This window comes from Megalopta genalis, chromosome 5, assembly GCF_051020955.1.
Source record: "Megalopta genalis isolate 19385.01 chromosome 5, iyMegGena1_principal, whole genome shotgun sequence".
NCBI classification, from domain to species: domain Eukaryota; kingdom Metazoa; phylum Arthropoda; class Insecta; order Hymenoptera; family Halictidae; genus Megalopta; species Megalopta genalis.
The window spans coordinates 15,389,202-15,413,794 of NC_135017.1; the positions used below are offsets into that span (position 1 = coordinate 15,389,202).

At 50.9% G+C, this 24,593-nt stretch overlaps 2 protein-coding genes across 23 annotated transcripts in view; one reads left to right on the forward strand and one right to left on the reverse strand.

Annotated features, from left to right (window-relative positions):
* The window catches only part of mmd (disintegrin and metalloproteinase domain-containing protein mind-meld), a 48,477-nt gene extending 35,032 nt beyond the window's left edge, over positions 1 to 13,445 (reverse strand). For all 9 annotated transcript variants that reach the window (XM_076521577.1, XM_076521573.1, XM_076521570.1 and 6 more), the window contains exon 1: positions 13,304 to 13,445. Coding sequence is in view for 8 of the 9 variants with exons in the window: in XM_076521573.1 (XP_076377688.1) it covers positions 13,304 to 13,388 (85 nt within the window). In the remaining variant the exon portion in view is untranslated. The remainder of the gene's footprint in view (positions 1 to 13,303) is intronic.
* LOC117226908 (uncharacterized) lies at positions 1,321 to 24,103 on the forward strand. 14 transcript variants are annotated; one of them, XR_013033287.1, is made up of 15 exons: positions 1,321 to 1,543; positions 2,028 to 2,250; positions 3,611 to 4,108; positions 4,186 to 4,337; positions 5,515 to 5,633; positions 5,757 to 5,869; positions 6,369 to 6,576; positions 10,466 to 10,635; positions 10,700 to 13,342; positions 13,484 to 15,305; positions 15,918 to 16,058; positions 17,245 to 17,391; positions 17,708 to 17,877; positions 17,951 to 18,685; positions 18,857 to 24,103. XR_013033287.1 is itself a non-coding variant. In XM_076521594.1 (4 exons), the coding sequence occupies exons 1-4, from the start codon at positions 13,451 to 13,453 to the stop codon at positions 21,183 to 21,185; spliced, it is 573 nt and encodes a 190-aa protein (XP_076377709.1). In that variant the 3' UTR covers positions 21,186 to 24,103. The 14 variants fall into 14 exon arrangements, 3 of the variants coding, with proteins under 3 accessions (XP_076377709.1, XP_076377707.1, XP_076377708.1); XR_013033286.1 differs by having other exon boundaries at positions 10,700 to 13,074; positions 13,148 to 13,342; positions 17,951 to 24,103; XR_013033281.1 differs by having other exon boundaries at positions 10,700 to 11,220; positions 11,511 to 13,342; positions 17,951 to 24,103.
* Positions 24,104 to 24,593: the final 490 nt, after the last annotated feature.

Genomic DNA, 24,593 nt, shown 5'->3' on the forward strand with positions numbered 1-24,593 from the left:
GCAAGGACCTAATTTATCCGAGAGAGTTGAGTCGAGTCGAGGTAATCGAAAACAAAATGTTTGTTCACAAGTTTCTACGATTGTTTCTGATGATCTATCGATGATATATTTGTGTGTTTATAGCCTTCTTTTCTCAAGAACCGTCCTAGGTGAGGCTATGAGCCATTAAAAATCAACTCCCGTTGCGTTATTCATATATTTTCCGTTTCGCAACATTCAGAACGTTCGATGCAAGTCGAGGAACGAATATTTACGAGTTATTCGAGCGTCTCGCAGCGTGCCTCTGGAGGCCCAGTCGCCTATAACCTAAGTTTTTCCCGCGGTGCCCTACTAAAGTGCAACTGTGCGTTCAGTTGCGAACGCGGCTCGAACTGAATCGAGTTCTCAATATTTAACCTCCGTTTTCCTTCCTCTCCTCGCCGGCGCATCGGAGAAAAAGCGTCTGCTCTTCACCGGAAACGAAAACAAAATCAATAACCGGGAAAAGGAGAGTTTGAGACACGAAGGAATCGACAGCTGCCGTTTTCACGGGCAATAAAGCTAAGAGGTCTCGAGGCGAGGGTGGAAGGTAGTTAAGCCTTAAGGATAGCCTGCGAACTTTTTCACGATTATCCGACGGGATTATATATCGTCTCGCGACGTCGGTCTCGACGACTGAGATGTCGTGTCTCTTCGCGAGTCCTCGTTATCTTTTTACGCCCGGCGATGAAATAGGGAGAAAGAGGAGAGGAGAATTTTACGAGGCACTGTATCGCGAAACGCGTTCCTTCGTCGCAGCCTCCTCTAGGCTCTGGACGCTAAGCTTCGTTGCCGGTGAACGTAGGGCAAATAGGATAAACTGCTTGTCAACGGGGCTACACTCGCTCGAAGACGATCAAATAAATATACAATCAGAAAGTCCGGGTCCAATATTTGTATGTCGCTGCTATTTATCTTTCGCTTTCGTTTATGAAATATTCGTTCCCGGTAAAAGTCGAAGAAAATCCAAGCTTCTCGAGCACACTCGGAGTTGGCTAGACAAGCGTGCAATCCTGTGCCCGGTAATTAGTTTCCCAATTTGTTCCAGGACCACTCCTATCTCTCATCTTCATCATCGTCTTGTCGGCTTGGTATCTTAAAGCAGTGGAGAAAAATTGGTCCTGTGTTATCATAAGCCGCAGACCTAGCTATGACGCGTCTCTTGGATCCCCGAGCAGCGCTCGTTTAATAGTGACCAAATACACGGTGTGTTTCGCAGTGAGTAATAGAAAATACGATTACGGCAAGAAGCGAAATAGCATGGACATTTTTCATGGAATTTCCTGCTGCTCGGAAGAGGGAGGAGGAGCTTTGTTTGGTGGCTCGTTCCAAGGGTACATCCCAGCTCGTTTGCCGTTCCATTACCGTTTCGCAGACAGTGCAGCCTACTTCCACACCCGGACCAGGAGCTGAATGTATATCGTCGACATGGCCGGCTGACTGCATAGTAGATCATGTGCGGCACGGGCCGGGCCGGGCCGCCATGCCCTCCTATTCAGAACTTGCTTACAGAGCGCTGACAGTCGTAAGTAATCTCGTTAACTAATCTCTGCTCAAGAGATCCTCGAATGCTTTTTCCCAGCACCCGACGACCCACTCTCCTCCCTCCCGACTCATCGCAACTGTCCGAATTATCGGCTTTCTCTCGCCGGGAAATAGAATTCAACAGTCCCACCAAATATTTTCGTGTCCTCGTCGATCCGCGACACACAATCAAGTCCATGCAATTGCTAGTCACTCCTTCTTTGAGCCTTGTACAGCAGTGTCATGTAGTACCGTCTGCCTCTGTAGGTTTGTTTTTCCCGCATGCAGGGTAAATTGTGACATAGATACAAGGTTTACGGAATCGCAGAGAGTTCTCGTTTCGATTGGAACGGCTGTTTATCGACCGATTGGTCAAAGAACGAATCCGGGTTTAAAACTAGCTTAACCTAGCAATATTTCTTGCCCGACCAGTACACTTTTCAACGAATGTAACATGCCAAGTCAGCGAAACTTTTCCGTTTCAGCAAGCACACAAGATGTCCAACTCAGCCTGCGTTACTTGTCAAGGGATTAACAAGTCGGTCGAGATCAGATTCTGAGAGGCAAATCTAGTCTTGTAAAAATTGATGAATTTAATCGGACATCAGGCTCGGGGACCAACGGCAAGATTTTCCTCTGCTACGTCAAATGCGCGATATTTTTCGATCAAAGCAGTCAATCCTTCGGGACGCTCCAACTTTTCGCAAGGTAATCTGGTCCTCCAGATCGACCCCCCCCCCCCACCCTTCCAGTGGGTGGCAGGAAGCAGTAGGAGGTAAAGGGGAGAATGCTGTCACGGAGAAGGAGACGCGAACGGAGAAAAATGTCGCTGGTTCGTCCCGGATTCAATTCCGAGCGGCGAAATATTTTGCCCCGCCTGTGAAATATCTGGATGAATTCCGGGGAAGGCGCGGGTGGGTCGATTCGGGTCTCGTCGAGAGCGATATTCTCGCCGTGGTGTTTCCCGGAACCGGATGTCGACAACTGGATCCCCGAACCGGGTCAGATTCGACCCAATGATGGGTAACCATGGCAGTCCGCACGTTGGATGAAGGTTTATGCGCATTCGTTTCAGATTTCAAACGCTTTGCCACTTCGAACATCGGTAAAGCGTAGGAATTCTAAAACAAATACCACGCTTTAGATCGCCTGGTCCCTTGTTGGTTCGCTTGGCCTTCTTTCTTCGTTCTGGTTCGCCCCCTCCCCCGCCCCCCCCCCCCTCTGCGCGTCTCTGTCGACTTTCCAGCACAGAGGCGAGCTCGTTACGTCGCCCTTTTTTTCCAAGACCGGTCTTCTTTCTTTCGGTCCCATTGAAAACTTCGGTTCGGGGGACACAATCGCTTTCGATACTGGCCCGGGGATCGTTTTTCGATAAGAGTCGTTAGCTGAGGTGGCTAACCCTCGCCCACTGCGAGCCGGCGCATCGGGGGCGGCGGGTTGCGGTCGCTGTTCCGGCGTTAATTTCGTTTCGTTTTGCGAAACTTTTCGAACGGAAAAGTTGCTTTCTGTTCTGTCGGCCGATAAGCCGAAAAGGAATATTCCCGCGGAGGAGCAGCCAGGCCACGCCGGCGATTCTACCCTGTTCCCGGGATCCTGCCTCGCGTCGCGGCCGGATGGAATACAGAGCGCCGCGCGGTATTTATTGGCTCCCGTCCCATCGCTTAACTCGCTTGGCATCCGGTCAAAAGTGATTCGACCGTTCCGGGAAACGTTATTCGAGCCCTGACGACCCCGTTTATTCCTCGAACTGGTCTAGCTGAGCCCTTCCCGATCCCGGCCCGTTATCCTGGACATGTACCGGAGTCTCCAGGTGACACAGAAAATACGGACGAAACGGTACTTCCGTTTAACAATGCTGGCACTGCATGATCTCGTTCCGCGTATCTCTGCGCATTTCATTGTTTACGCTCTGCGCTTCGCTAAATGAAACGAATTGTCACGTTCGAGAACAGTTGCCAGCCTGTGCAGGGCCAGGCAAGAATAGCCCAACAGCCCAAACTCTGCTTGTCGTACGAGGCGACTAAAAGAGACACCCGAAGTTATAGAATCGTTTATCATTTATTTTCAGGGCGAGGAAGATCGCAACTCGTAGAAGCAAGAGCGCTACATCCCGCAACGAGGCTGGCGAACGGACAACCAATTAGGAACGGTTCGTCCGTCGTGTTGATACGTCCGGGCGAAGAAGAAAAGTACGTCGGAAGTCTCGTGTTCCCAGCAAGTATCGATGAAACTCGTTCCCCAGAATGGAAGAACCATGTTCAGATCCCGGTCGTAGCCGTTGTCGGCTACGTCGTCGACGTACTCTTCACTCCTGGACGCCCAAACACACGGGGAGAAAAGAGAAATTGTGCTTTTCCTGTAGCTGCTTCCTCAGCCCCGGGTACATATCGGACGGGTGTCAACAAAGGGCTCCGCTGAAACGGACCCTTCGTGCGTGGTCCAGCGTGAAAGTAATTTTTCTGTAACCCTCGCGACGACTCAGCCTCGGACCATTGTTAACCGTGTTTGCATGCTAGTCTGAAGCGAGATTTAGGCCCGGCTAGCTCTACGCTCTTGCCGTTCGTTGGTATTTTTTTCGACTCTCTTATTAACGCTTGCACAACCCGCTCGTATATTTGTACTAAGATATTTTCAAATATGTAGATACACCGAGACTACTGGGTACACAATGCGACAAAATAGGCTCCGATAGAGAGTTCATGGGAGCTGTGCGAACGAATGGATCTGCAACAGCTCGAGAGTAAAATGGTTATATCAAAGGAGAAGATGCAAACTTTTTCACGGCATATTTCCCGGTAAGATACCCGGTGTAATTTCGAACACGGCTCATGAGTGTACCGGCGAGGCATTTCACGGTCTCCTTAACGGAATTTAATTTAGATATCTCGTTGGATTTACGCGTGACTGCGTCAAACGCACCGGCATTTCGAAATTCCGTCCGCTCAGAAAACTATGTAATCCTGTGTCCCTTTGATCGTCCCGCGCCCCCAAAATTATTAAATCGCGCGGGTGGCGTGCCTTCTCTCGCGGCACCGCGAGGACTGTCCTCGGGGGCGACATGTAACAAGGCTGTTCCGTGATTCGATGGAAAATTGGTTGGAACTAATAATAGCCTAACCGAGGCGGCTGCTCGCGCAGCCCTGACCCGATTCCGGAGCGGAATTAAAGAGCAGGCTCTTTACTGTCGCGCGTACACGTCATCGACGCCGCGTACAGTTTATTAAAAGTTAGGTGGACAGGTGACACGCGGGGGCGGCGAGGGCGTAGTAGAGTAATGTAGTCGGTTCTCGTCAGACGAGAGACTGCTCGGTTGGCCGGTTGCGCGCGTGCTTCAGTCACGATGCCTCCTCCGATACGACGTTCAATTACAAACGAGTGCCGCCTTGTTAGCCGATGGGAACTCATTAATTTCGCCGGACGCATCGAAACTTTAACCGTGGCCCCTTTGAGGCATCTCGAGGCTTATTATATGCTCGAGCATGTGCGGCCCCCAGACACGCCCCCGCAATTGTCCTCTTTCCGTTGCTGTTGCCTTCGTTCGAGACGTCTGCGACCACCTAAATTCTCTTAGCGCATTTCAAATATTTGCCAGTTAACAAGCCGATAGCCTCGTCGTCGTTCGAACGTGAGAATTGGAAAAATCACGACAGTTCTCGACGCGGAACGAGCGCGCGCGTTACTGAATTATTAGGAGAATCTAACCGTTTAGGAAATAGGAAAGAGCATCGGTTATCGACGGCTGGAATTTCGACGCGTGGAATTGAAATCCATCTCGTTCCGTTTCGCCCAGCCCCCCGTCCCGCTCTCTCTACGCCGATAGAAATTGCGTGCTCGAGGCGGTCGCTAAACGGTTGGGTTTTCGCGCGCGTGCGAGCGCGATGCCGCTCGCAATAACTCTTTCTTTGATCCCTCATTCGTTTCCATTTGTTGGGGGTTGCCGGCGCGAACGTTAACTCGATATTGCGTTTTCAGTCATGCAACGGTGTTCGCTGACGAGGGACGATGTCGACGGTGACGAATAACAGAGTCGTGCGCGCACGTTTTCGCCAACGAAGCGCGTCAAGGCTTGGGCCTTTGAATTATCGAAGTGTGTACGTGTTTCTTTGGACAGCTGCAGCCGGATTTTCGTGCGGTGTCTAGGCGCAGCACGCGATCCGCGATGCTAAACCACAAGCATAGGCATGAATTCATTTACAGGATTTGTTATCTTTCAGAATTCAATGGAGCACGGTTATCCTGGAACAGCTGCGCTGGCAAGAATATCCGCATTGGATGCGGATGGTCCATTTATCTAGCGAGACAGAGGGATCTAGGAGATCAATGATCGGTAAGGCGATTGTCAACGATGAGAATTGCATTACCTATTTTATCGATCCAGGAGCAGATTCCGTGACCGAGAACACGCGTCTCGACAGCCTGTGGCAGATTTAAATACTTGCCGGGCCGGGGATGGTTCGGCCCGTCACTGAATTTGATCGTTCCGTCGATTCTTCCCGTTCGGGAACGATTAAGACGGAAGGAAGCAGCCCAGAAGCTTTCGTTCACGTCACGGAACGTCTCTAGCCCTTCGGAACGATCGCAATTACGAAACTTTGATGGCCGGTTAACTCGTCACGTCCACCCCCCGTTCGCCCCTCTCATCCGTCTGTCGATCGATCGAAGCCGGTCTCTCATTGCGCGTTATTTCCCGCCGTATCAATTTTACGAAAGTTGAACCGCGTCATGATGATGGTACCTTGGGAAAACCAGCGAAGACCGGATGCGACTTTCTTGACAGTGAAACCTCTTACAAAACCGAGATATTGATCTACGAAATCTGTTTTCAGATCTAACGCGGTCCAGCGAAAATAATAGAGAGATAAGAAGAAGGAGAAGTCCGTTTTGAAAATGGCTGCAATGTGCAGTTCCTTGAATAACACCAGGAAGCGGATACTGCCCCCGCGTTGTTGGATCCGAGTGTGCGCCGATCGCTGATCACACGGAAAACAAACGCCGGAAGGAAGAAATAACTTTCTCCGGAAGGCGCGTTGCGGGGTAGGATATTTCGGTTAATGGAGCGACGACGGGGATGGTCGTGCCCTCCCAGACAGATATTATCGTCGTTTCGACTCCGTCGAATTTACTTCCACGCCTAGAAAATACCCCGTTGCCCTCTCGCCGCCCCGTTTCAAGCAGAATAAGCAGATTTATCCACCGCGGTAGGAGAACAGCCAGGATTTCAGAATTCACCCCTAACTGTCCCTCGCGCCCCTGCGACCCCTCGCACGCCTCTAGCACTCTAATCGTGCAAATAACGTTCCACCGACCCGTACAAATCGATTTCCAATTACCCGTCTCAGTCCCTGGTTCAAAATTCAGATTTCATGGGGATCGTAGAGAACAGTTTCGAGGGTTGCTTTTAGATATTGACAAATATTTGTTCTACAGCATTCGCTGCCGCGCTACCGAAGATCCGAGTCGCATACCGTTGCACCGGTGGGGCAATGCGACGAAATCCGAAACCGGTGTTTTCCGTGGACGTGACGGGACCGTCGCAGCGAGTCCTCGACCAACGGGGGAATAGACAACCGGACCCCGCCTCCCCGAAATCGGCCAAAAGTTCACGTATTAAAAGCGGCCGTCGTACAAGGCCAATGAATTAGAACTGGCGCGCTGCCATTTCAATCTCACGGATCTTGCCCGAGACAAGAAAGCCGGAAACTTTGCTCTGCGAGCCATCATTCGGTCGAGGCAGGGGCCGAGTTGATTAATTGCACCGCGATCGATTGATTCCTCCGGGGGGGGGGGGAGGAAAAGGGGGCGTGAGATATACAGGGGCGGCAGAAGCGAGCCGGAAAAAGAGGAAAAGCAGAAACATTTTCGCGGCCGGATTTCCCGGGACACAGCCAGCGTTCCATCTCCGTTCCTGGGGATCGACAGATGCGTCCGAAAGGTATTTCCCGATCTTGTAAATCATCCAAAGGGACCGGCGAACAAGCGAACCGCCGGAAAATCAATATTTCGTTCACGGGAAACCGCTCGGGACTGCGCCCGCTGCATCCCATAAGAATCGTCTCTTTCTAAACGCGCCTACTCGAATGAGAACATTTTTAATTCGATAGAAACGTATAGGGGATTGGACAAGATAGTGCGCGACGTATTTAAAAGATTGATGGCTATAAAATTGTAGTCGCAAAGGTTTCGATTCGATGCTGTGTGAACTACCGCGAAGAAGTAGAACAAATATTGTAAGAATGATGCGATTGCGAGTGCAAGGTGTCTCCATTATTTTGTAGAGCATCGATGCTTACGGGAGATACCGCGATTAGGTGGTCGGACAACGGGGAATCGTGTCGAGATTGTGTCCGCGGGGGGTGTGATGAGAATAGGAGAACAACTGATGTAATTTCAAGTGGACTCTGAACGAACCCTTCGCGCGCCGGTGACGTCCTTGCCTGCCGTCCTACGGTTCGCGGGTGGAGCTCGGGAGAGGTAGCCGAGGGTAGAGACGAGAACTGGAAGGAGAGAGGACGGCAATTTTACGAGGAACGCAACCGTCGGAGAGAGCGGTTGTGAAACGCGCCACACTTACCCAATACGTGCAATTCACGGTGCCGCGTGCTGCACGAACGAAACCGGGACAAAAGGCTCGCCCTTTAACCTCCCTTCCACTTCAGAGTCGTTTCTAAGATGTACAGGACGACTCAAAGTCGAAGGAGGACTGGGGCGTGGCGGGGCAGGACTCGGCTGGACCGTTTTCCATTTATCCAATCGCAATAGTCCAGACTTAAATTGAAATTAGTGTCTTAGCCGATAAAGGGATCTCTTATTGGGAAATATTTTTGCCCAGAGAATTTTGTAAGATTCGAGTCCTGTTCAGATAGCATGCGCAGCCCCTTTTGCCCCTGGGATCGTTATCGTTATCGTGATCGCGAGCGATTCCGGTGTTTTTCCCCGCGACGATACGAATCGCGCGATTCTTCGGGGTCGACGACGATGATGGACTAGATATCCCCCGGCTTCCCATGAGTTGACCCCGTTACACGCGCACAAGCACACTCGCGTTCACATCCTCCCCCAAGAACTCGCGTTCTTTTATTCCTCGACGCGGCGTTATGGGGCACGTTCGCGGAAACGGAGTACTCCCATTCATTGACGATGACACCGACACGTATTCTTTGGTCCGATAGCCGACCGGCGCAGACTCTCTAGCAGCAGCTCCTGATAGTTGAAATCGCTAACTTTAATGGAAACGCCTCGCACGTTAAGCAAGTCCGGTGCTATTCGTTGGTCCGCTACTAGGCATAGCGAATGTTTACGCACCTGCGATAGCTCGTTGTCTATCGAACGGGGTCTGGAACGTTTAAAATCGTGTCTACGCCATATTATAACGATAATAATTAAAATATTAATATCGTGGAAATTCCTACGGGCGTGTTCCGACCGACGCACGCAATTTCAATTTAATTATAACGATAGAGAGGCGGGGATACGCGGACTGTTTCTTTTACATCCCCGCCACCGGTCTGCCACCCTCGCAGCCTCTCCACCACCCTCTCCCCCGCCCTCACCCTCGGCACTCGATCGATTTCGATTCGCGTTTCCGTTGATACGATGAAATCGGGTCTCGCGGCACGTAGGTATGCGTGTCAGTGCACTCGTGACCCATCTCGTTCTTCGATGACGTCATTCCTCCGCTGCCGTAAACGTGTGACGAATATGGCGCCCTGGGCGACGCGGGGGTGGCACCGAGGGGTGGCCCGGGGCAAGGGGCGGAGGGCACGGGAGTGGCACGGATCCTTCAACCCTTAAACGACCGAATTTCAAACGGCGTGTCCCCGGGGATTTCGATCTCCCCCCCCCCCCCCTCCCCCTCCCCCCGTAACGTCCCGCCTCGTCTTCCCGCACCTCTTCTCGTGCCCCCGTCTCCGTTTATTTTCCACCCCCTTTCCCTTTTTTCTTGCTTGGATTTTTCTACACGAACGATTTTCGGAGATTACCAGGCCCTCCCTAATTTCGTCGGGTCCTGGAAATCATCCCCTCGTATTTCCTTCGCATTTTACTGCAGTTCAATGTCTTGCTAATGTTCGCGTCCCTTGCTTCTTTACTATACAGCAATTTAAAGCCGAAATCTCGGTGGTACGATCGCGGTATCTGCGTTCGCGTAGACGAAGCAACGGTTTACACATTTAAATTTAGAAGTTTGCAGAAAATTACTATAGACGTTTAACAAAATTTCTGCTGAGTCCCTCGAATGTCGGCCGATAAGCGTGTCGAACCTCGAAATATAACACCGAATAGATCTCGTTCGATAAATTCGCAAAAACGAAAGCCTGCTTTACTGACACGCACATGCCGATCACTCGTATAGCGCGACAGCGGTGTCTGACCAATGCTCGGCTTTTCCACTGGAGCAGAATTTTCGAAATCTCCGTCGAAAACGAAGCGCCTGTCGAGAGAACTTTATTCCACGTTTTCGATTCTCTTTTGTTCCCGTCGAACGCCCGCTGCAACGGCTTTGTTTTCGAGTTCTTAACGAGAGCCGGCTCTCTATTCACGGATCAATTTTCTGTTACAAGAATGTCATTACATTTTTATTCTCGCTCGAAATTAATTGTTCGATGCACAAAGTCGAGCAGACGTGACGCAACGTCGAACCTAATCATTTTCTTTTTCAATTCTCCGTTCAGGAGAATTATATATTTGCTCGTAAGACCCTGTATCGAGAAAGTTCTAACGACCAGTGGTCTCTTTCGGTAATATGCGTAATCTTGTTGGGTTTTATTGTCGGCTCGACAATATCAGAATCATTTGGAAGTAGAAGCACACGTGAGGAACGCGGCCGCGTGTCGATGGGCATTAACCGATAAAACCTGTGCTGCCAGGTAACTGCGATCGAATAACGGTGACAGTATTCCTTGGAAAACTTGCTATGTCTTTACAGAGGCCCGGTGTATAGCAAATTCTTGGAACAAATGAAAGGAAACCAGAAGAACGAGTAACAACAGCAGCAGCGTCGAAGGAAAGACATATGGCGAAGCAATCTTTCTTCCGGGTGTAAAATTTGCTCTATAGCGCGCAGCGAGTTACGATAGCATCGCGGAGGATAGACAGGTAATACGTTATTATTATCGTTAACGTTCTGGCAGTAATTTATTAACCCTGTTACCCTCCGCAGAAATGCACCGAAGATCCAAGGATAATGCTTCGTCCACATTCTGCAGACTTTAAACCAACAACTTCTGCAAGTCCACAGTTTAAAGAACCACGAAGATACGAAATATTTCACAGTAAACGGATGGGAGGAGATAATTAATATTTTCATTTATCGGCAGATGGTAAGCAGAGTCTACGCAACGGGTGGGCAAAAGATAAAGCCACACGTTATCATTAAAAAAGCGACAATAATTTCTCTAACCGATGTAAATAATTATCCCCGAATCCTGATCTGCCGGGAGGACGTACACCCGGGTGTTTCCTATTACCGGTCGTAGCCATCCATTTCCTTCCGAGGACCCGTATTTTTGCGGATCCGATTAGCCGAGGCAACATAATTTCCGAATTTCGGTGTAGACACCCTATGACGGCCGACAGAGCATGCGAACGACCGGGATGGAACAGGGACACTGGGGGTGCCGAGCAGCGAAGCAATTAATCAGGACGATTAATCAATCGAATCTCGATTCAGTTCGCGCGAAGGTATAAATCCCGGCGTGGCGTGTTTGCGACTGTCGCGCACGCTCGCACGCACCGGCGGAAACTTAATTACATATGACTCAACATAATGTCGCATAACTGTACATAAAAGAGCCTTAATTGCCAATTATTAATTGCTCGTTAATGCGGTAGTGCCTCCACGATAGACCACCCTAAGCTCTTATTCAACGTCCTCTGAAAGACAGTTGATGGACCAGCGTCGATGCACTACCGTGGACATGTTCAGAGGTGCTATATCCTATCAGGCAGATTATAGAAGATGTTTCTTTCAGGTGCATAGAAATGGATTGTGCGCCGAGCGGACAAGCAGTGGAGCAAGCAAGGACTTAGACCGAGGATTTGTACGGTGATACCTTGTCAAGGATCTACCGAAGCACTGGCACACTCGACGTTGGAAGTACATAGTTCAAGGAAAGTGCGAATCGCGAATGAACGATCCAGTAACGAGGCAACTTTGTACACGGGGATCTCTAGCATGTCTCTTTGGATCAACCTCAAAGTTCTTTATGTCCGTGACTCTCTGTCTCTCGCCAGCGAATATGAAACGATTTGAAATCAATAAACAGACTGGTAACGTCGCGGCTCAAAACTCGGGGATCTCTAGCACGTCTCTCTAGATCGACTGCAAAGTTCTTTATACTTATGGCTCTCTGTCCTTCGCCGGTGAACGCGAGACGATCGCGAAATCGAATTGTACCGCTAACGAGGCACGCTAGTAGTTCCCTACGCGGTCGCAGCTCGGCCGCCCCCGCCTCCGTGTCGTACGTGTGTGTCCGATGAACGGGAAAGCCGGCGCGCGGGCGATGAACGATCGAAATCATCGCCGTCGTTTATTTACCGGGTACGGTTGCTCGCGTGCGTGCATGTATTCGCTCGCAGCGAGACCTCTCTGGAATCGAACGGTGTGGAGCGGAGGCGAGAGCATGCATCATCGACGGGGATACGCTGGGATCGATAGCAAGCGCGGCACGCCGGCCAATAATATCTGTTCCGCGGCGAAAACAGCGGCTCTCGTGTGTCCGTCCGCGTCGCGACGCGTCTGAACCGGGATCCGCCGTGTCACCTCGCGCGAACGAAAGCATTCCGCTCGGATCCGCGAGCGGATCTCTAGCTCATGCTCGAAATACAGGGAAGCAGGTCCGACCGCGAGATAAGACCGCTGGCGAACGTGCGCGTCGACACGAAAGAAATTGAAATCACAGGTTGGCGATCGAACGGTTGCACGAGCCAACGGGAGACAGAGCGAGAGAGATATTGAGATAGATAGACAGATAGCGAGAGAGAGAGAGAGAGAGAGAGAGAGAGAGAGAGAGTGGGTGGGAGACGGGGAAGAAGCAGGAGCTAGGTGGAAACGTTTCAATCTCAAGGGGAAGGATAACAATCGAGGGAATATTCTTGGCTGGCGGGGTCCGCAACAGGCAATCGTGTGTAACCGGAACACGCCATGCCAGCCTGCGAACGACGATTAACGACCGCGAGACAGAAAGAGAGAGAGAGAGAGAGAGAGAGAGAGGGAGAGACAGACAGACAGAGAGAGAGAGAGGGATAGAGAGAGGGGTTGGTGAGAGGAGACGAGAGCTATAGCGAGGGAGGCGGCTGGAACGGGCCTGCGACGCGAGCAATGCATGGAATTACGGGATCGCGTGACGGCAAATGCTAAATCAGGAAGAAGAAGCCTGAGAGGCGAGAGCTTGTACCCTAAGCTGGCCGTGTTTCCGGACGACAACATCCTCCGGCACGCCTATGATCGAGCATGCTCGCCTCCAGCCTGGGAAAACCGTGGGAATCGTTCGAGGATAAACGATCTCGGAAGTCTCTCTTGCTCGAGCTCTCGGGGTAGTTTATTAGCATGTGGGGCGGGAGAGGATTTCGAGGAATTTTGACGGCTGATCGATTGTTCGCGTTGCAGGAGGACACAACTCAGGAGGGCAAACAAGCAAAGTAGGCAGGCAGGCAAATTTACTTGACACAGCGGTGCAAAGAGAACAGACAGACAGGCATGCAGAGAGAGAGAGAGAGAGAGAGAGAGAGTCAGGTCATATCAGGGCAGGCAGGCAGGCGTTACCTCGCTTGGACGTGCTGTCGGCGGTGTTAATAAATCCAGGTACGGCAATCACGAGAACAAAGAGTCCACAGTGTAGCCAAAACATGTTTACGTCTTAACAACATTGTTTAATTCCATTTTACGTGACGCTCGTGAAACACTACTACGATGGCGTTGGTGCTCATGTCGCGCATAATTCAGCGGTACTACCTGGTCGCCGGTCGGATCATGAGTACACGACTGAACTGTGACTGGGTTACGCGCGGGTTCGGCCGTGGAAGAGGAGAGCGGATAGACGGACAGAGAGCGAGAAAGATGAGAGAAGAGGGTGAGGAGAGACGGAAAGGCAAGTAAAAGAGACAGGGAAGCGACAACGCGGAGAGAGAGAGGCGCAGCCGGGAAGAAAGAAGAGGGAGAGATCGAGGAGAAGACACAGAGTGCCGTCTCGCGGAAAGATAAATAAAAGAAACGTGAGAGGAGAAAAGAGGGCAACGAGGGGACGCTGGAGAGCCACCGGAGAAAAAGAAAAGGATCGCGGGGGGAATCGCGTGAGAAGATAAAGATAAAGAGTAAGAGAAATAGAGCGGAGCGGAGGAGAACAGGCTAAGAGAGGAGAGAGGCTAAACGCGCGAGGAGTACGAGCGGATGAACCGGGCACTCGACGATATTACAGAGGAGCGAACGTGTCCTCCTAGAACATCGCGAATATCCGGTTCCTGGTTGCACTGGACGACACGCGATAATGCACCACGCTAGCGCACTACTCCCGCGATCTCTGGTCCGTACGTCGAAGGATCGACCCCTGCTCGCGCGCGCGCGTCCGGAGAGAGAGTGAAGATCCCGGCCTCGAATCACGCCTCGGCTGCCATCTTCTACCTACGCTGGGAGTCTGGAGTATGAAAATATTCTCCGCCACCTCCTCCACCGGCCCCCTACCGCTCTGCTTCGTGCTCCAGCCCCCTCTTTGGCAACCCCTTGCTCTCTTCCTCCCTCTCGGGCAAAGAGGAAAACCGAGGGAAACAGAGAAACGGGAGAAGCTTGCGACCCCTCTCGTCCCTAGAAACGAAGAGGGAGACCGAGATATAGAGATAGAGAGAGAGAGAGAGAGGGAGAGAGAGAGGAGAGGAACCTCCGCACCCCTCCGCGCCCGCGGCTCTCGCTCGGACCGCTTCTCCTCTCGCGTTCTCTCGTCGTTCCCTGCCTCTCCGCGTCCCTCCGCGACCCTCTGTTCTCCAGTGTTCCCCTGTGTGCCACCCCCGCGGATTCTAGAGCGGCTTGCAGCCACCACCACCACCACCACCACTACCATCAGGCAGCATTGCTACCGGCGCGGCGCGGCGCGGCGCGGCGGCTTGGTACCACCTCTTATCGATTCCTGCGCCATTTCCCGTCATTCCTGTCAAATCAATAACGCACGGCGGTGGCGGCGGTGGCGGCGGCCACCGTGGCTCCTTCTTCGCCACGGATCAGGCGCCGATACAGAGATGCGAAATCCCCTAGCCGAGAGAGCACCAGCCTCTCCTCCTCTTCTCTCGGGTTTGCCCTTCTCCTCTGGTACCACGGCTCTCCGTACCCCTACTCTTATTCTCCTCCTGCTCCTCCTCTTCGTCTTCCTCCTCGGTCTCTTTCTCGAGCGGGGGCTGCTGTTGCCCGGTGTTCTCTGGCAGCCGGTGCACCATTTTCCACCGGGCGACGCCATGCCACGATCACGAACCACCGCCTGCCAGAAAGATGGGACACTGGCCGCCTCACCTGCATCCCTGCATCCCTGGTTACCTCTGCTGGACCTCGTCGCCCGGACGTTGCTCCTCACTCGCTCACTTGCTCTCGCCCGCCTCGATTCTCCTACTCTATCCCCGACGAGCTTTAGCTCCCGGTCTCTGTGTTTCTCTCTCTTTCTCTCTGTCTGTCTGTCTGTATGTCTGTCTGTCTGACTGTCTCTCTCCCTTCCTCCCTCTCTATCTCTCTCCCTTTATTCCGTCTCGCTCGACAGCGTTACGCTGGACCGACTCGAGGCACCCACGTGAGAATAATAATAATAATAATAATAATAACAATATAATAGCGACGTCTTTAGGGGGCCAGATTATTCAGGATAGCGGGACATCCTTGAAGATGTTATCGGTGATAGATTGCCCTCGAATAAATGAATACCACTCACGACTCGATATCTGTGAATCGCACTCGCTCGCTAGTCACGTGTCCTCTGCTCCCCGTTATAGCGTTTTGGCTTCATTCACAGCGACCTGCCAGCAGATGATTCCTGTTTTGCTTGTAATTGTTTGTCCGATCCAGTAGCGTCGACGTTCAACTTGGCTGGTCAAGCGCAGACCTCGTATCACTTGGCTGATTAGTTGTAAACCTCATTCTGCTTGTTCGATCAAGCACAGATCTCATCCGATCAAACACAGATCCGATACCTTTTATCCGATCAATCATGGACCTCTCTACTAGTGGCTGATTAGTTGCGACCCTCGTTCTACTTATCTCGTGAAATACGAAGCTCGTGTCGCTTCTGTTCTCGCACGTGGATCTCTTGCTACAGAGCTCGCTCTAGTTATAGACGCACCGATTGTTCTAGATTCAGCGGTATCGCTTCTATATTGTATGTAGTGACGTTATTCCGTTTTTGCAGATCTCCTGGATCGTCTAACTGGATCTACTTATCCCAGCGGATCGTGGACCGGCAAGCAGACCTCCCACCGACGCGACGCATGGGAAGACACGCTCCGCTTGATCGGAGAAGATAGACGGAGACGGGATAGGAGACACTGGGGTATGCAGCGAGGACGAGGCTAGTAATTCGTCGATCCCAAAAAAAGAAGGGAAAAACGAGCTCTCGACGGACAAAAGATCGCCGCAAGAAAGTACCGTGTTCCTCTCCTCTGGGGTCGAAGCGAGGCGGCTTATTCATGCTTTTTAGGCGCGCGCGCACACACGGCTGGCATACAAGATCGAGAGGCTATTCAGCCCGGCTCCGGCTAACGAAATTTCGCAGCTCCTTAGCTACCTCGCCGCGTGACATCTCGCCTCTAAAATCGGGTTGCCCCGGGATTGGCGCTGCGTGCCGACCGAATCGGCCTTCGCTACGATTTATTAGGTTCCTTTGATCTCGCGATCGTCGATCACGCCTCCGCTGCTGGCATGCCGCTCGACGTCTGTCACGCTACGATCGCATGCGATCGTTCCTAGCGATAACGAAACGATTTGTGGATAAACTCGTTGCCGGCGAACGCAGGGACCGTCGGACGTTCGCTGCGATATTCGAAAGAGTGCGTGTAATTGGCTCTACGGTCTATCGAATTTATCGGCGAGCAGTTCTGCGCACTGCCCTTTGAGTCTGCACCGACAATGTCGCAAGACTACCGTTTCAAACGTTGATTTTTTCCGACGTCAACGTCGCCCGTCGTAGCAGCGACTTTCGGCCCCTGGAACCGAGCAAAGTGGAAAGTTCAAGTTTTGTAAAATTCGATAGGCGTTCCCGACGATTCGGTGTCAACGCGTACTCGTTATTCTTGGCGGATCCGCGGCTACCTCGCGAATATATCGCTGGCCTCGCGAATCGTTTCGGCGAGGTCCTCTTTTATAAATAGCGAGAGAGAGAGAGAGAGAGAGAGAGAGAGAGCAGCTATCGCGGCCGGCGCATCGTTCGAAGAATAAGCGGACCGCGACAATCTAAATACGCGGGAGAAGCACGCGTGAATGACTCTTTCACGACGTCTTGAATGTGATCCGCGTGCCCGGCGCGACGATCCACAGCCTCGGGCTCGTGTCCCTCTTTCGCGACATTTCTGCAAATACCGGGCCGGACGAGCCAGGCGCTGCCCTCTGGCCAGATCCGGCTCTCCGTGTCCATCGATACCGTTGAAACATTCCCCGTTAGCTACCTAAACAGTCTGCTTTTTCCACGCGACTTTCTACCTGCACCGAAATAGCTCTGCTACAATTTGCTTGATTTGCAGCCGGATCGTACGTAGCAGCCAAAGCTGAAGCGCCAAGGGATCTACTCTTCTTCGTCCAAGGATATATGCGAAGTCGGACAAGCCTTGGTACGGGTCGCTCGATGATCAGCCATTGTGTTACGGATCAATTAATTATTGGACGATACGGTATGGGTAAGTCGGTAATCCGCGAAAACAGTATGAATCAGTTACTAGATAGACAAAGTAGCGCGTATCTGTCAAATGCATAGTTAGATAAAGTGCTGTGCAGCAGTCGAATGGTCGGACAAAGTAGTATGCATCAGCCAGATGGTCGGACAGAGTAGTGGGGATAAGCCTGGAGTCGGACACAGTTATGCGAGTCGACTAAGTAGTATACTCCATCCAATGTTCGACCAGAGTAGTATAGATCGGCCATTGGTCGGAAGAAGCGATAAAGCACTTTCTACGATGAAATTACTTGAACGAAAAATATCCATTGCAGATCGCAGACACGTCGCAAGGAAAACTGCAGAATTGTATCGTCACGGAGAAACATTTCGCCCGAGATGAATTTACGTCTTTTGATCCGGCGGGCTATATAAGCAGAATTCCAACGACCACCTCGAGCGTTTCAGAGACACGCTGGGATTGGCCGAATGCATGTGTCACGGTGTAATCATATTTTTTCCATTTCCTCGTTCCACTTTATATCGTGTGGCAGTGGACTCTCGACCGATACTTTCAGAAAGTCGCGGGCAACCATTCGCTGGCGCGAACTTCGAAGATATTCCGGGTGTCCGAGAGAGGTTGTCGATGCTCGGCGAGACGGCCAAAGAAAATTCGAGCGATTTCCGAGGCGGGAAAGCCGGCCGCGACTGCCGTCACACGCCGGTGACTAATGGAAACCGGAGGAAATAACAGAATCAGATATATCGGGGGCGAACGGCGGGAACGGTTGCCCTGAATTACGGTCCCGCAAGTAACGCGCATCGCCACGCCTATGTATATTCACCCGAGATTATGTAACTGCCGATGTTACAAGTTATTTGCAGCGGAACGGAACGCGATGCGACGTCATTTTACGCGGCGCAACGATGTTCGATAGCCGAGGATTTATTGACGCTGCCGCGCGCGCGATCCCATCCGAAATTTCCCCCTACCGGAAGTCGCATCAGGTGCAAGGGGTGCTGCATCGTGTTTTTCATTGCCGATCGTCGAACTAATTTTTAAGCATCCGCACTGCGTCAGAAGACCGTTGACCGCGAAGATGCAACTAGGCTGCTCGCGGTTTCCATCCTGCTTCGAATCGGCCCTTCATACCATAATTCATAATAACCAACGGACGAGCCTTGACGTCGAACCACAACCACGCCGAGTTTCCCCTTTGATTTACACGCGGCTAAGTCGTTCTGCCGCTCAGTTTTTCGACATCCGCTAACGAAAGACGTGCCCCGTCCGCGTGTCTTGTTTGGGACTCATGGTACGTCGTTCGAACTGTCATCGACTCGAGCTAGTTTTCTCGCATCGGTCACTGTTTCATACAACTTTCCGTGGTCATTACCCGACCATTTGGTTATTCCATAGTACTCTGATCACCTGCTTCTCGAGACCATTCTATCCGACTACCAACTGACTCGTACTACTTTTTCAGACGACTGCAGCAGGTCCAAGAAGATGAGGAATGGAATCGGTGTTGGTCGGATTACCGCTGAGGACTAGAAAACAGGATGAGCATCCTGAATTGATAATCGCTGGTTAAAGGGGAGACTTTCGCCAGTGGTGTTCGTAGATTCTCCGGATTTCGGTCGGTCGTCTAGACGGGAGACGATACACGGAGCGGAACGCCGACGTGTCTTAATAATTTACGACGGAACTGCCGGGCGATCTGATAATCCGGCGTCAGTCATTTTCAGAAAACTTAGCCTCGAAGCCTCGCCCCCTTCTATAACCGAGAAGCCCGGGAGAAAAGCGGCTCGGTCGGCGCACTCCACAGAGGCGGCTGCGACGGCGTCGGCGTCGTCGTCGTCGTCGGCGGCGTCGGCGGCGTCGACGGCGCCCAGTTATCTCGGTGAATCGCGCACGTAGACCAGTTTCAAGTAAATTGATTGCAGCCTAAGATTTCGCCGGAGCGAAACGAGCCCATTATCGTCCGCGGAAAAGTGGCTGGATAAGGCTGAACGAGCTTTCCTGCCCTTTCCGCTTCGGCGTGTCGTGGCTGACGCGCGTACCCGCTGCAGACCAGCACCCCTCCCTCTCTATCTCTCTCTCTTCTCTTCCCTCTCTTGCTCTCTTGCTCTTCTCTCCCCTCTCTATCTCTATCTCTATCTCTATCTTTATCTCCATCTCTCTCTCTCTCTCTCTCTCTCTCTCTCTCTCTCTCTCTCTCTCTCTCTCTCTCTATCTGGACCCAGCGAACCGTAAATATTTATTCCGTGTCACACCGAGCCCAGCCGAGCCTCGATAATTCCATCGAATTTAGGCGGCTGACACGCGACTAAACTGCCGATAATTGAGATGGAATAGAAAGGGTCGAATATGATACCAAGATCACGGCTTCGTTCGATTCGCTGCAGATGTTGTGCCTTTCTGCCGTGGATCCTGGCTCTATTCTGCTCGGCTTGGCTCGCCTGCAGTGATAAAAAAAATCAGATCCGCCGTTGCGGACGTGGCGAGATCAAGATCTCGATCCCTTCCACCGTCTCAGGCTCGCAGAGCGAAACTTTGGAAGGAATCTTCGCGGCACTTCGTCATCCGTTCCGCGCCATTTCCTTTATTTGTCCTTTCGCGTCGCAGCCGCGCGGAATCCACCGGCAACTTTCGACGATTAACTTTTTTCAGGCGAATAAACAGAGAGAAAAAGAGAGAAAGAGAGGGGGGGGGACTGGCCGTGGGTATCGATGGTTCGGGCTCGAAAATAAACTGCCGTGTTATTAGGCCAGCTGTGCCAAACAAGACGCGCCGGACTTAACGCTCCGTCGCGTGTCTTCTTTCGCGGAAATTTGCCCGAGCGTCGCCAGCTCCTCGCTTCCGGTCCCAACGATGAAACCGGTCGACAGGATAACTTAGGGCATCGCCGTCGCTTGCAGCTGTATTTCCGAATTTTCCTGTTCCGCGAATAAATCGATCGTCGGTCGGTATAGCGAATCGCGATCGCGTCAGGGAGAGGCGACGAAACGAGGGGGCACGATCGCGTAGCCGGCCGATGCAATTAAAGGCCGACCAGCCGTGGGCAAACGGTCGCGACGAACTCGCTGCGAAATTGAGACGAAGTTTACCGAAACCGAAATCCATAGTTTACTAACGGCAAATTCGTATTTGCCGAACACGTAGCCGCCGAGCGAGTTTAGTTAAAGGGCTGAACGAGTTTGCGGGGGTGCGCGCTTAATGGGGCCATTTCTGGGATTTCGTGAACTCTGGCCGACGTCGAGTTGTGAACGTAGCCTCCCGAGTACCGTTAAGAACAATGTCAGACGAACAACCTTTCCATCGAAGGCTCGATTGATTTCGAAATCAGCGAGGAACTTCCTCCTCGGCGAAAACAGGTCTGCACTGGCGCGGAATATTTCCGAGACCCTGTTTAGCAGTTAGCAAGTGAATAAATTTGAAAACTGCAGCAACAGAGGAAAAGTTCAGCTCTCGGCAGGCAGGCAGGCAGGCAGGCAGACAGGGAACATTCAACCAGTGGCGAGTTCCAATGAGCTTGTCTGGCCAGTAACAAGCCTTTGCTGCTTCCGCGGAGAATATCCGGAAGATCCTGTGTTCAATGCGTCCCACCCGGATTCAGGAAGATCGTACCTGGGTCTCGCAATGAATAAGATTTCTCTCCGAGAGCCCAGGCCGATCGATGTTTTTATTCAACAGCCAATAAATAAATCGATCTGAAATTTTCAGGGGTCGTGAAGCAGGATGGTGGAGAGAGCTCGCTGTGCACCGATATCTGGACACCGATTGGACCAGCTCCGCTGCGGTGTTACCATTAAACGGCACCGACGAAAAGGCACGAGGTTAAAATTAAACGTCTCTTCACGGAGGAAAAGAGGGCCGCTCTCCTCTCCGAGAGTATTTCCACCGAGAGCCAAAGGGAGGAAGAAAGTTCGCCACGTGATGTAGGTCAGGCCGAAGGGTGCCAATCAAACCGAACCTTCAGCCTTTCGCGTCCCTCGAAACTGCCGCATTATAATTACGCGGTCATAACCGCTCGATGTAGACGAGGGAGGGGAGGTGGAGGTGCGACGAGGAGACCAAGGGGAGCGCGTAAATGGTGTTTTACGTTCGAGTTTCTAATTCCCGATTACCAGCCGTCGCGTTTCGCATTCGAGAGAAACGGTTTCCGCGAGGCGGTACGGCCGCAGACGTACCGACAACAGGCACTAACTTCTGCCAGCTCGAGCTCCTAACGTTGTTAATTACGAGCAGGAGGCCGTGCCACGCGGAAACGCCTCTCTCTCTCTCTTCGACCCTCCTGAACGGCGTTTCCACCGTGCCGACGAAATATACATCTATCCGAGGTCTCTGTAACGCTCCAGCCGAGCCTCGCTCCGGCCTACGCCTGATCAGTAATTGAGCTACGCCACTGCGGGGCACAGATCAAACCGAGAACAGGCTCTTCTCAGCCCCCGTAAATGGATGACTCGAGCGTCACAGACGCGGGAATCAAACTTCCGATTCGGTTATTGTATTCCCTCCGCCGTCTGACCATTCGTTGACAAGTACCACTCTTCCTATTGTGCTTTAACGGCGATCGAGCGATATTTTCATAAATAAAGCGATCGGTTTGCTAATTACCAGCCCAGAGAAAGCGGAACCGCAAGAGGGACGTTGGAAAATGAAGGGTAACAAAGTTACGAATCACCCCTCCCGTCCGTAATCTGCGCGTGTGCCACTCGATCTCGCAAACAGATACTTTTTCGTTTCGATCGCCTTTTGTCCAGGCTGAATATCCCTCGTCTAATTTACAATCAGGTCGGATGATTGTTTGATAAACTGGTCGGTAATTGTCATAAATTAGCGACGGAGAATTAAGCTGCTGACGGGTGTAGGCGAGAGGGTGGCTGCGGGAGAAATGGATTTTCTTCGGTGTATCGAATAATCGATGAAAGTGTGTGCGTTTGTGTGTTTCCGTGTTGGTGTGTGCGCATCGGTGACGTCAGAGGCAAGGAATTCGCTCGGATTGCGCTCGCACTCCAGCAAATCATTCCGTAATTAAAATACATTTCGGTGAATCGAGGTTGCCGTGGGAATGGCATACCGGGCATACTCATTTTTTACGCTTACCACCCCCTCGGGCTGCATTATCCAACCAACGGTTACGAGTCGATCGAAAAGGATCTGTGCCATCGACTCCTGGCGACTACAACCTTCCCGGCATCTAAGAAACAACGGAGAATCGACGCCCCCGATTACTGCAACATTCGAAGCATCTCAGGAAAAACAAAGAAAATTGCCTTTCCTTGGGTCGATCGTCGGAACCTCGCAATATTGGCAATGATCGATTTTCGATGAATCAGAGAATGTTATATGTTCGTGATCAATGATCGAGAAGGATAGATGAGCGATCGATCACCGAATACTGAAACCATTCGTGCGTGAAAGCAATAACCGAAAATCAATGCCCCTGACTACCGCAACCGTTCGAGCATCTAAGAACTGACCAGCGTAGATTGCCCTCTCTCGAGATATCGATCGGACTGTCATGAGATCGACGAATATCGATTCGACGAATGAAACAGTGTTATCGGTTCACCATCGGGGATAGAAAAAAATCGAGTTAGCACCCTCGACTCGCAACCGGGAAATTCTCAAATCGAACAGCGTGATCAATTGCGAGTCTATGAAAAAATGATTGGCGGCATCGGTTCGATAAACAAAACGATGTCCTCAAAGAAAGAGAGAGCATGTTGCCATGGAACACCGTGGATCAATACACACCGCCTGCCCCTCCGCTGTCGCCTGTTGCGGATTATACCTTTTGCTTTCTGTATTTTACAAACAGCGAAGCGGCCGGATAAAAATATGCTGTTCCCTGAAACGGAACGGGTACTCGCACTAATAACTTTTCGCTAATAACTTTCGAGTCAAGGCGGGGTGTTCTCAATTCCTTCCCTTTCGTCCGGCCGCCGATTAAAACTACTGGAAAATTGCGCGGGAAGATAAGAACGAACGGTCGATGATATCAAACGGGACGCAATTTCTACGATTCATTTTCCTAAAACGCGCCGAAGATCCAGGCCAGTAACTGCCCTAGATTATTCGGGATATTTCCAAGGGGATCCTTAAAATGCTTTACGAGATTCTCTGCGATCGATTACTCTCGGAAAATGAGATTTAAGACTCGAAAGGTTTCAAAAGATTTCAATGGTTCCGTGTCGCTGCATTACTGACCGTCACACGCAGTTACCGACTGGCCATCGATCTCTTCGATCGGTCTATCGATTCGTCCGTGGCGCGACACTTCCACGCATGCGCCGATGTTATCAAATCCGAGCCCCTCGTGCAGGCAACACGTCGTATACCGATGCGCGCGCACCGCGATTTCAATTTAACTTAACGCGGTCCTGATAAGTTCGAATTCTGTTTCGATTTGATTAGGGTCATATGATCTCGTAGCATTCTATTGTATATACCGTTCTTTATTATGTACATTCTTCATTTTATTGGCGTATCATTCATCAAATAATGTCATCAAACATTCGCTCGTGTTCTCCGTGGCTCGCGAGTGTTTGTGTTCGTGTCGTTACGCCGAGTTCCAAGTGTACTGTTTCTCTCTCTCGCTTATACAATATATATATGTATATATATACTGCATAATATTTCTTCCGTATGTATATATTTATATATGTATATTTATATAGTACTCCGTAACGTGATAAAACTTCATTAAAAAAGTCAGTACAATGTTCGTAATGTATGTTAAAAAACCCTTAACTCGCTATTTCATTTTTTTTTCATTATGTTTCATTTTGACAGTGCACAGTAGGTTTGCAAATTGTGATTATATATATATATATATATATATATATATATATATATATATATATATATATATATATTTATATATATATATTTATGTATATATTCATATATATATATATTTATATATATATTCATATATATATATATTTATTGTTATATTTATATTATATCTTCGTACGGAATCCATCGTGTCTCGCGTGCGCACGTTTACTCGATTCTCGCGCGCGAGGGAAGACTGCAGAATCTCGCTCTACAATGTAGAATCTACATCTAACAAGATCGCACGCTCTTTCCGTTCTTTTCTTTCTCTCACTTTCTGTTCCTCTCTCCGAGGATTCTTTCTCTTCACTCAAACATAATTATGCAAGAGGTGCTCCCGTAGTTTTCACCCGTTCGTATTCGACCAACTACGTTTT

Excerpts from the sequence above, each read along its gene's own strand:
- LOC117226908 (XM_076521592.1), top strand. The coding sequence starts at position 15,014 with ATGGGACACTGGCCGCCTCACCTGCATCCCTGCATCCCTGGTTACCTC. Across the intron at positions 16,077-17,244 it reads GGGTATGCAGCGAGGACGAG|CCGGATCGTACGTAGCAGCC; the intron begins GCTAGTAATTCG and ends CTTGATTTGCAG. Across the intron at positions 17,398-18,856 it reads TATTGGACGATACGGTATGG|ACGACTGCAGCAGGTCCAAG; the intron begins GTAAGTCGGTAA and ends CTACTTTTTCAG.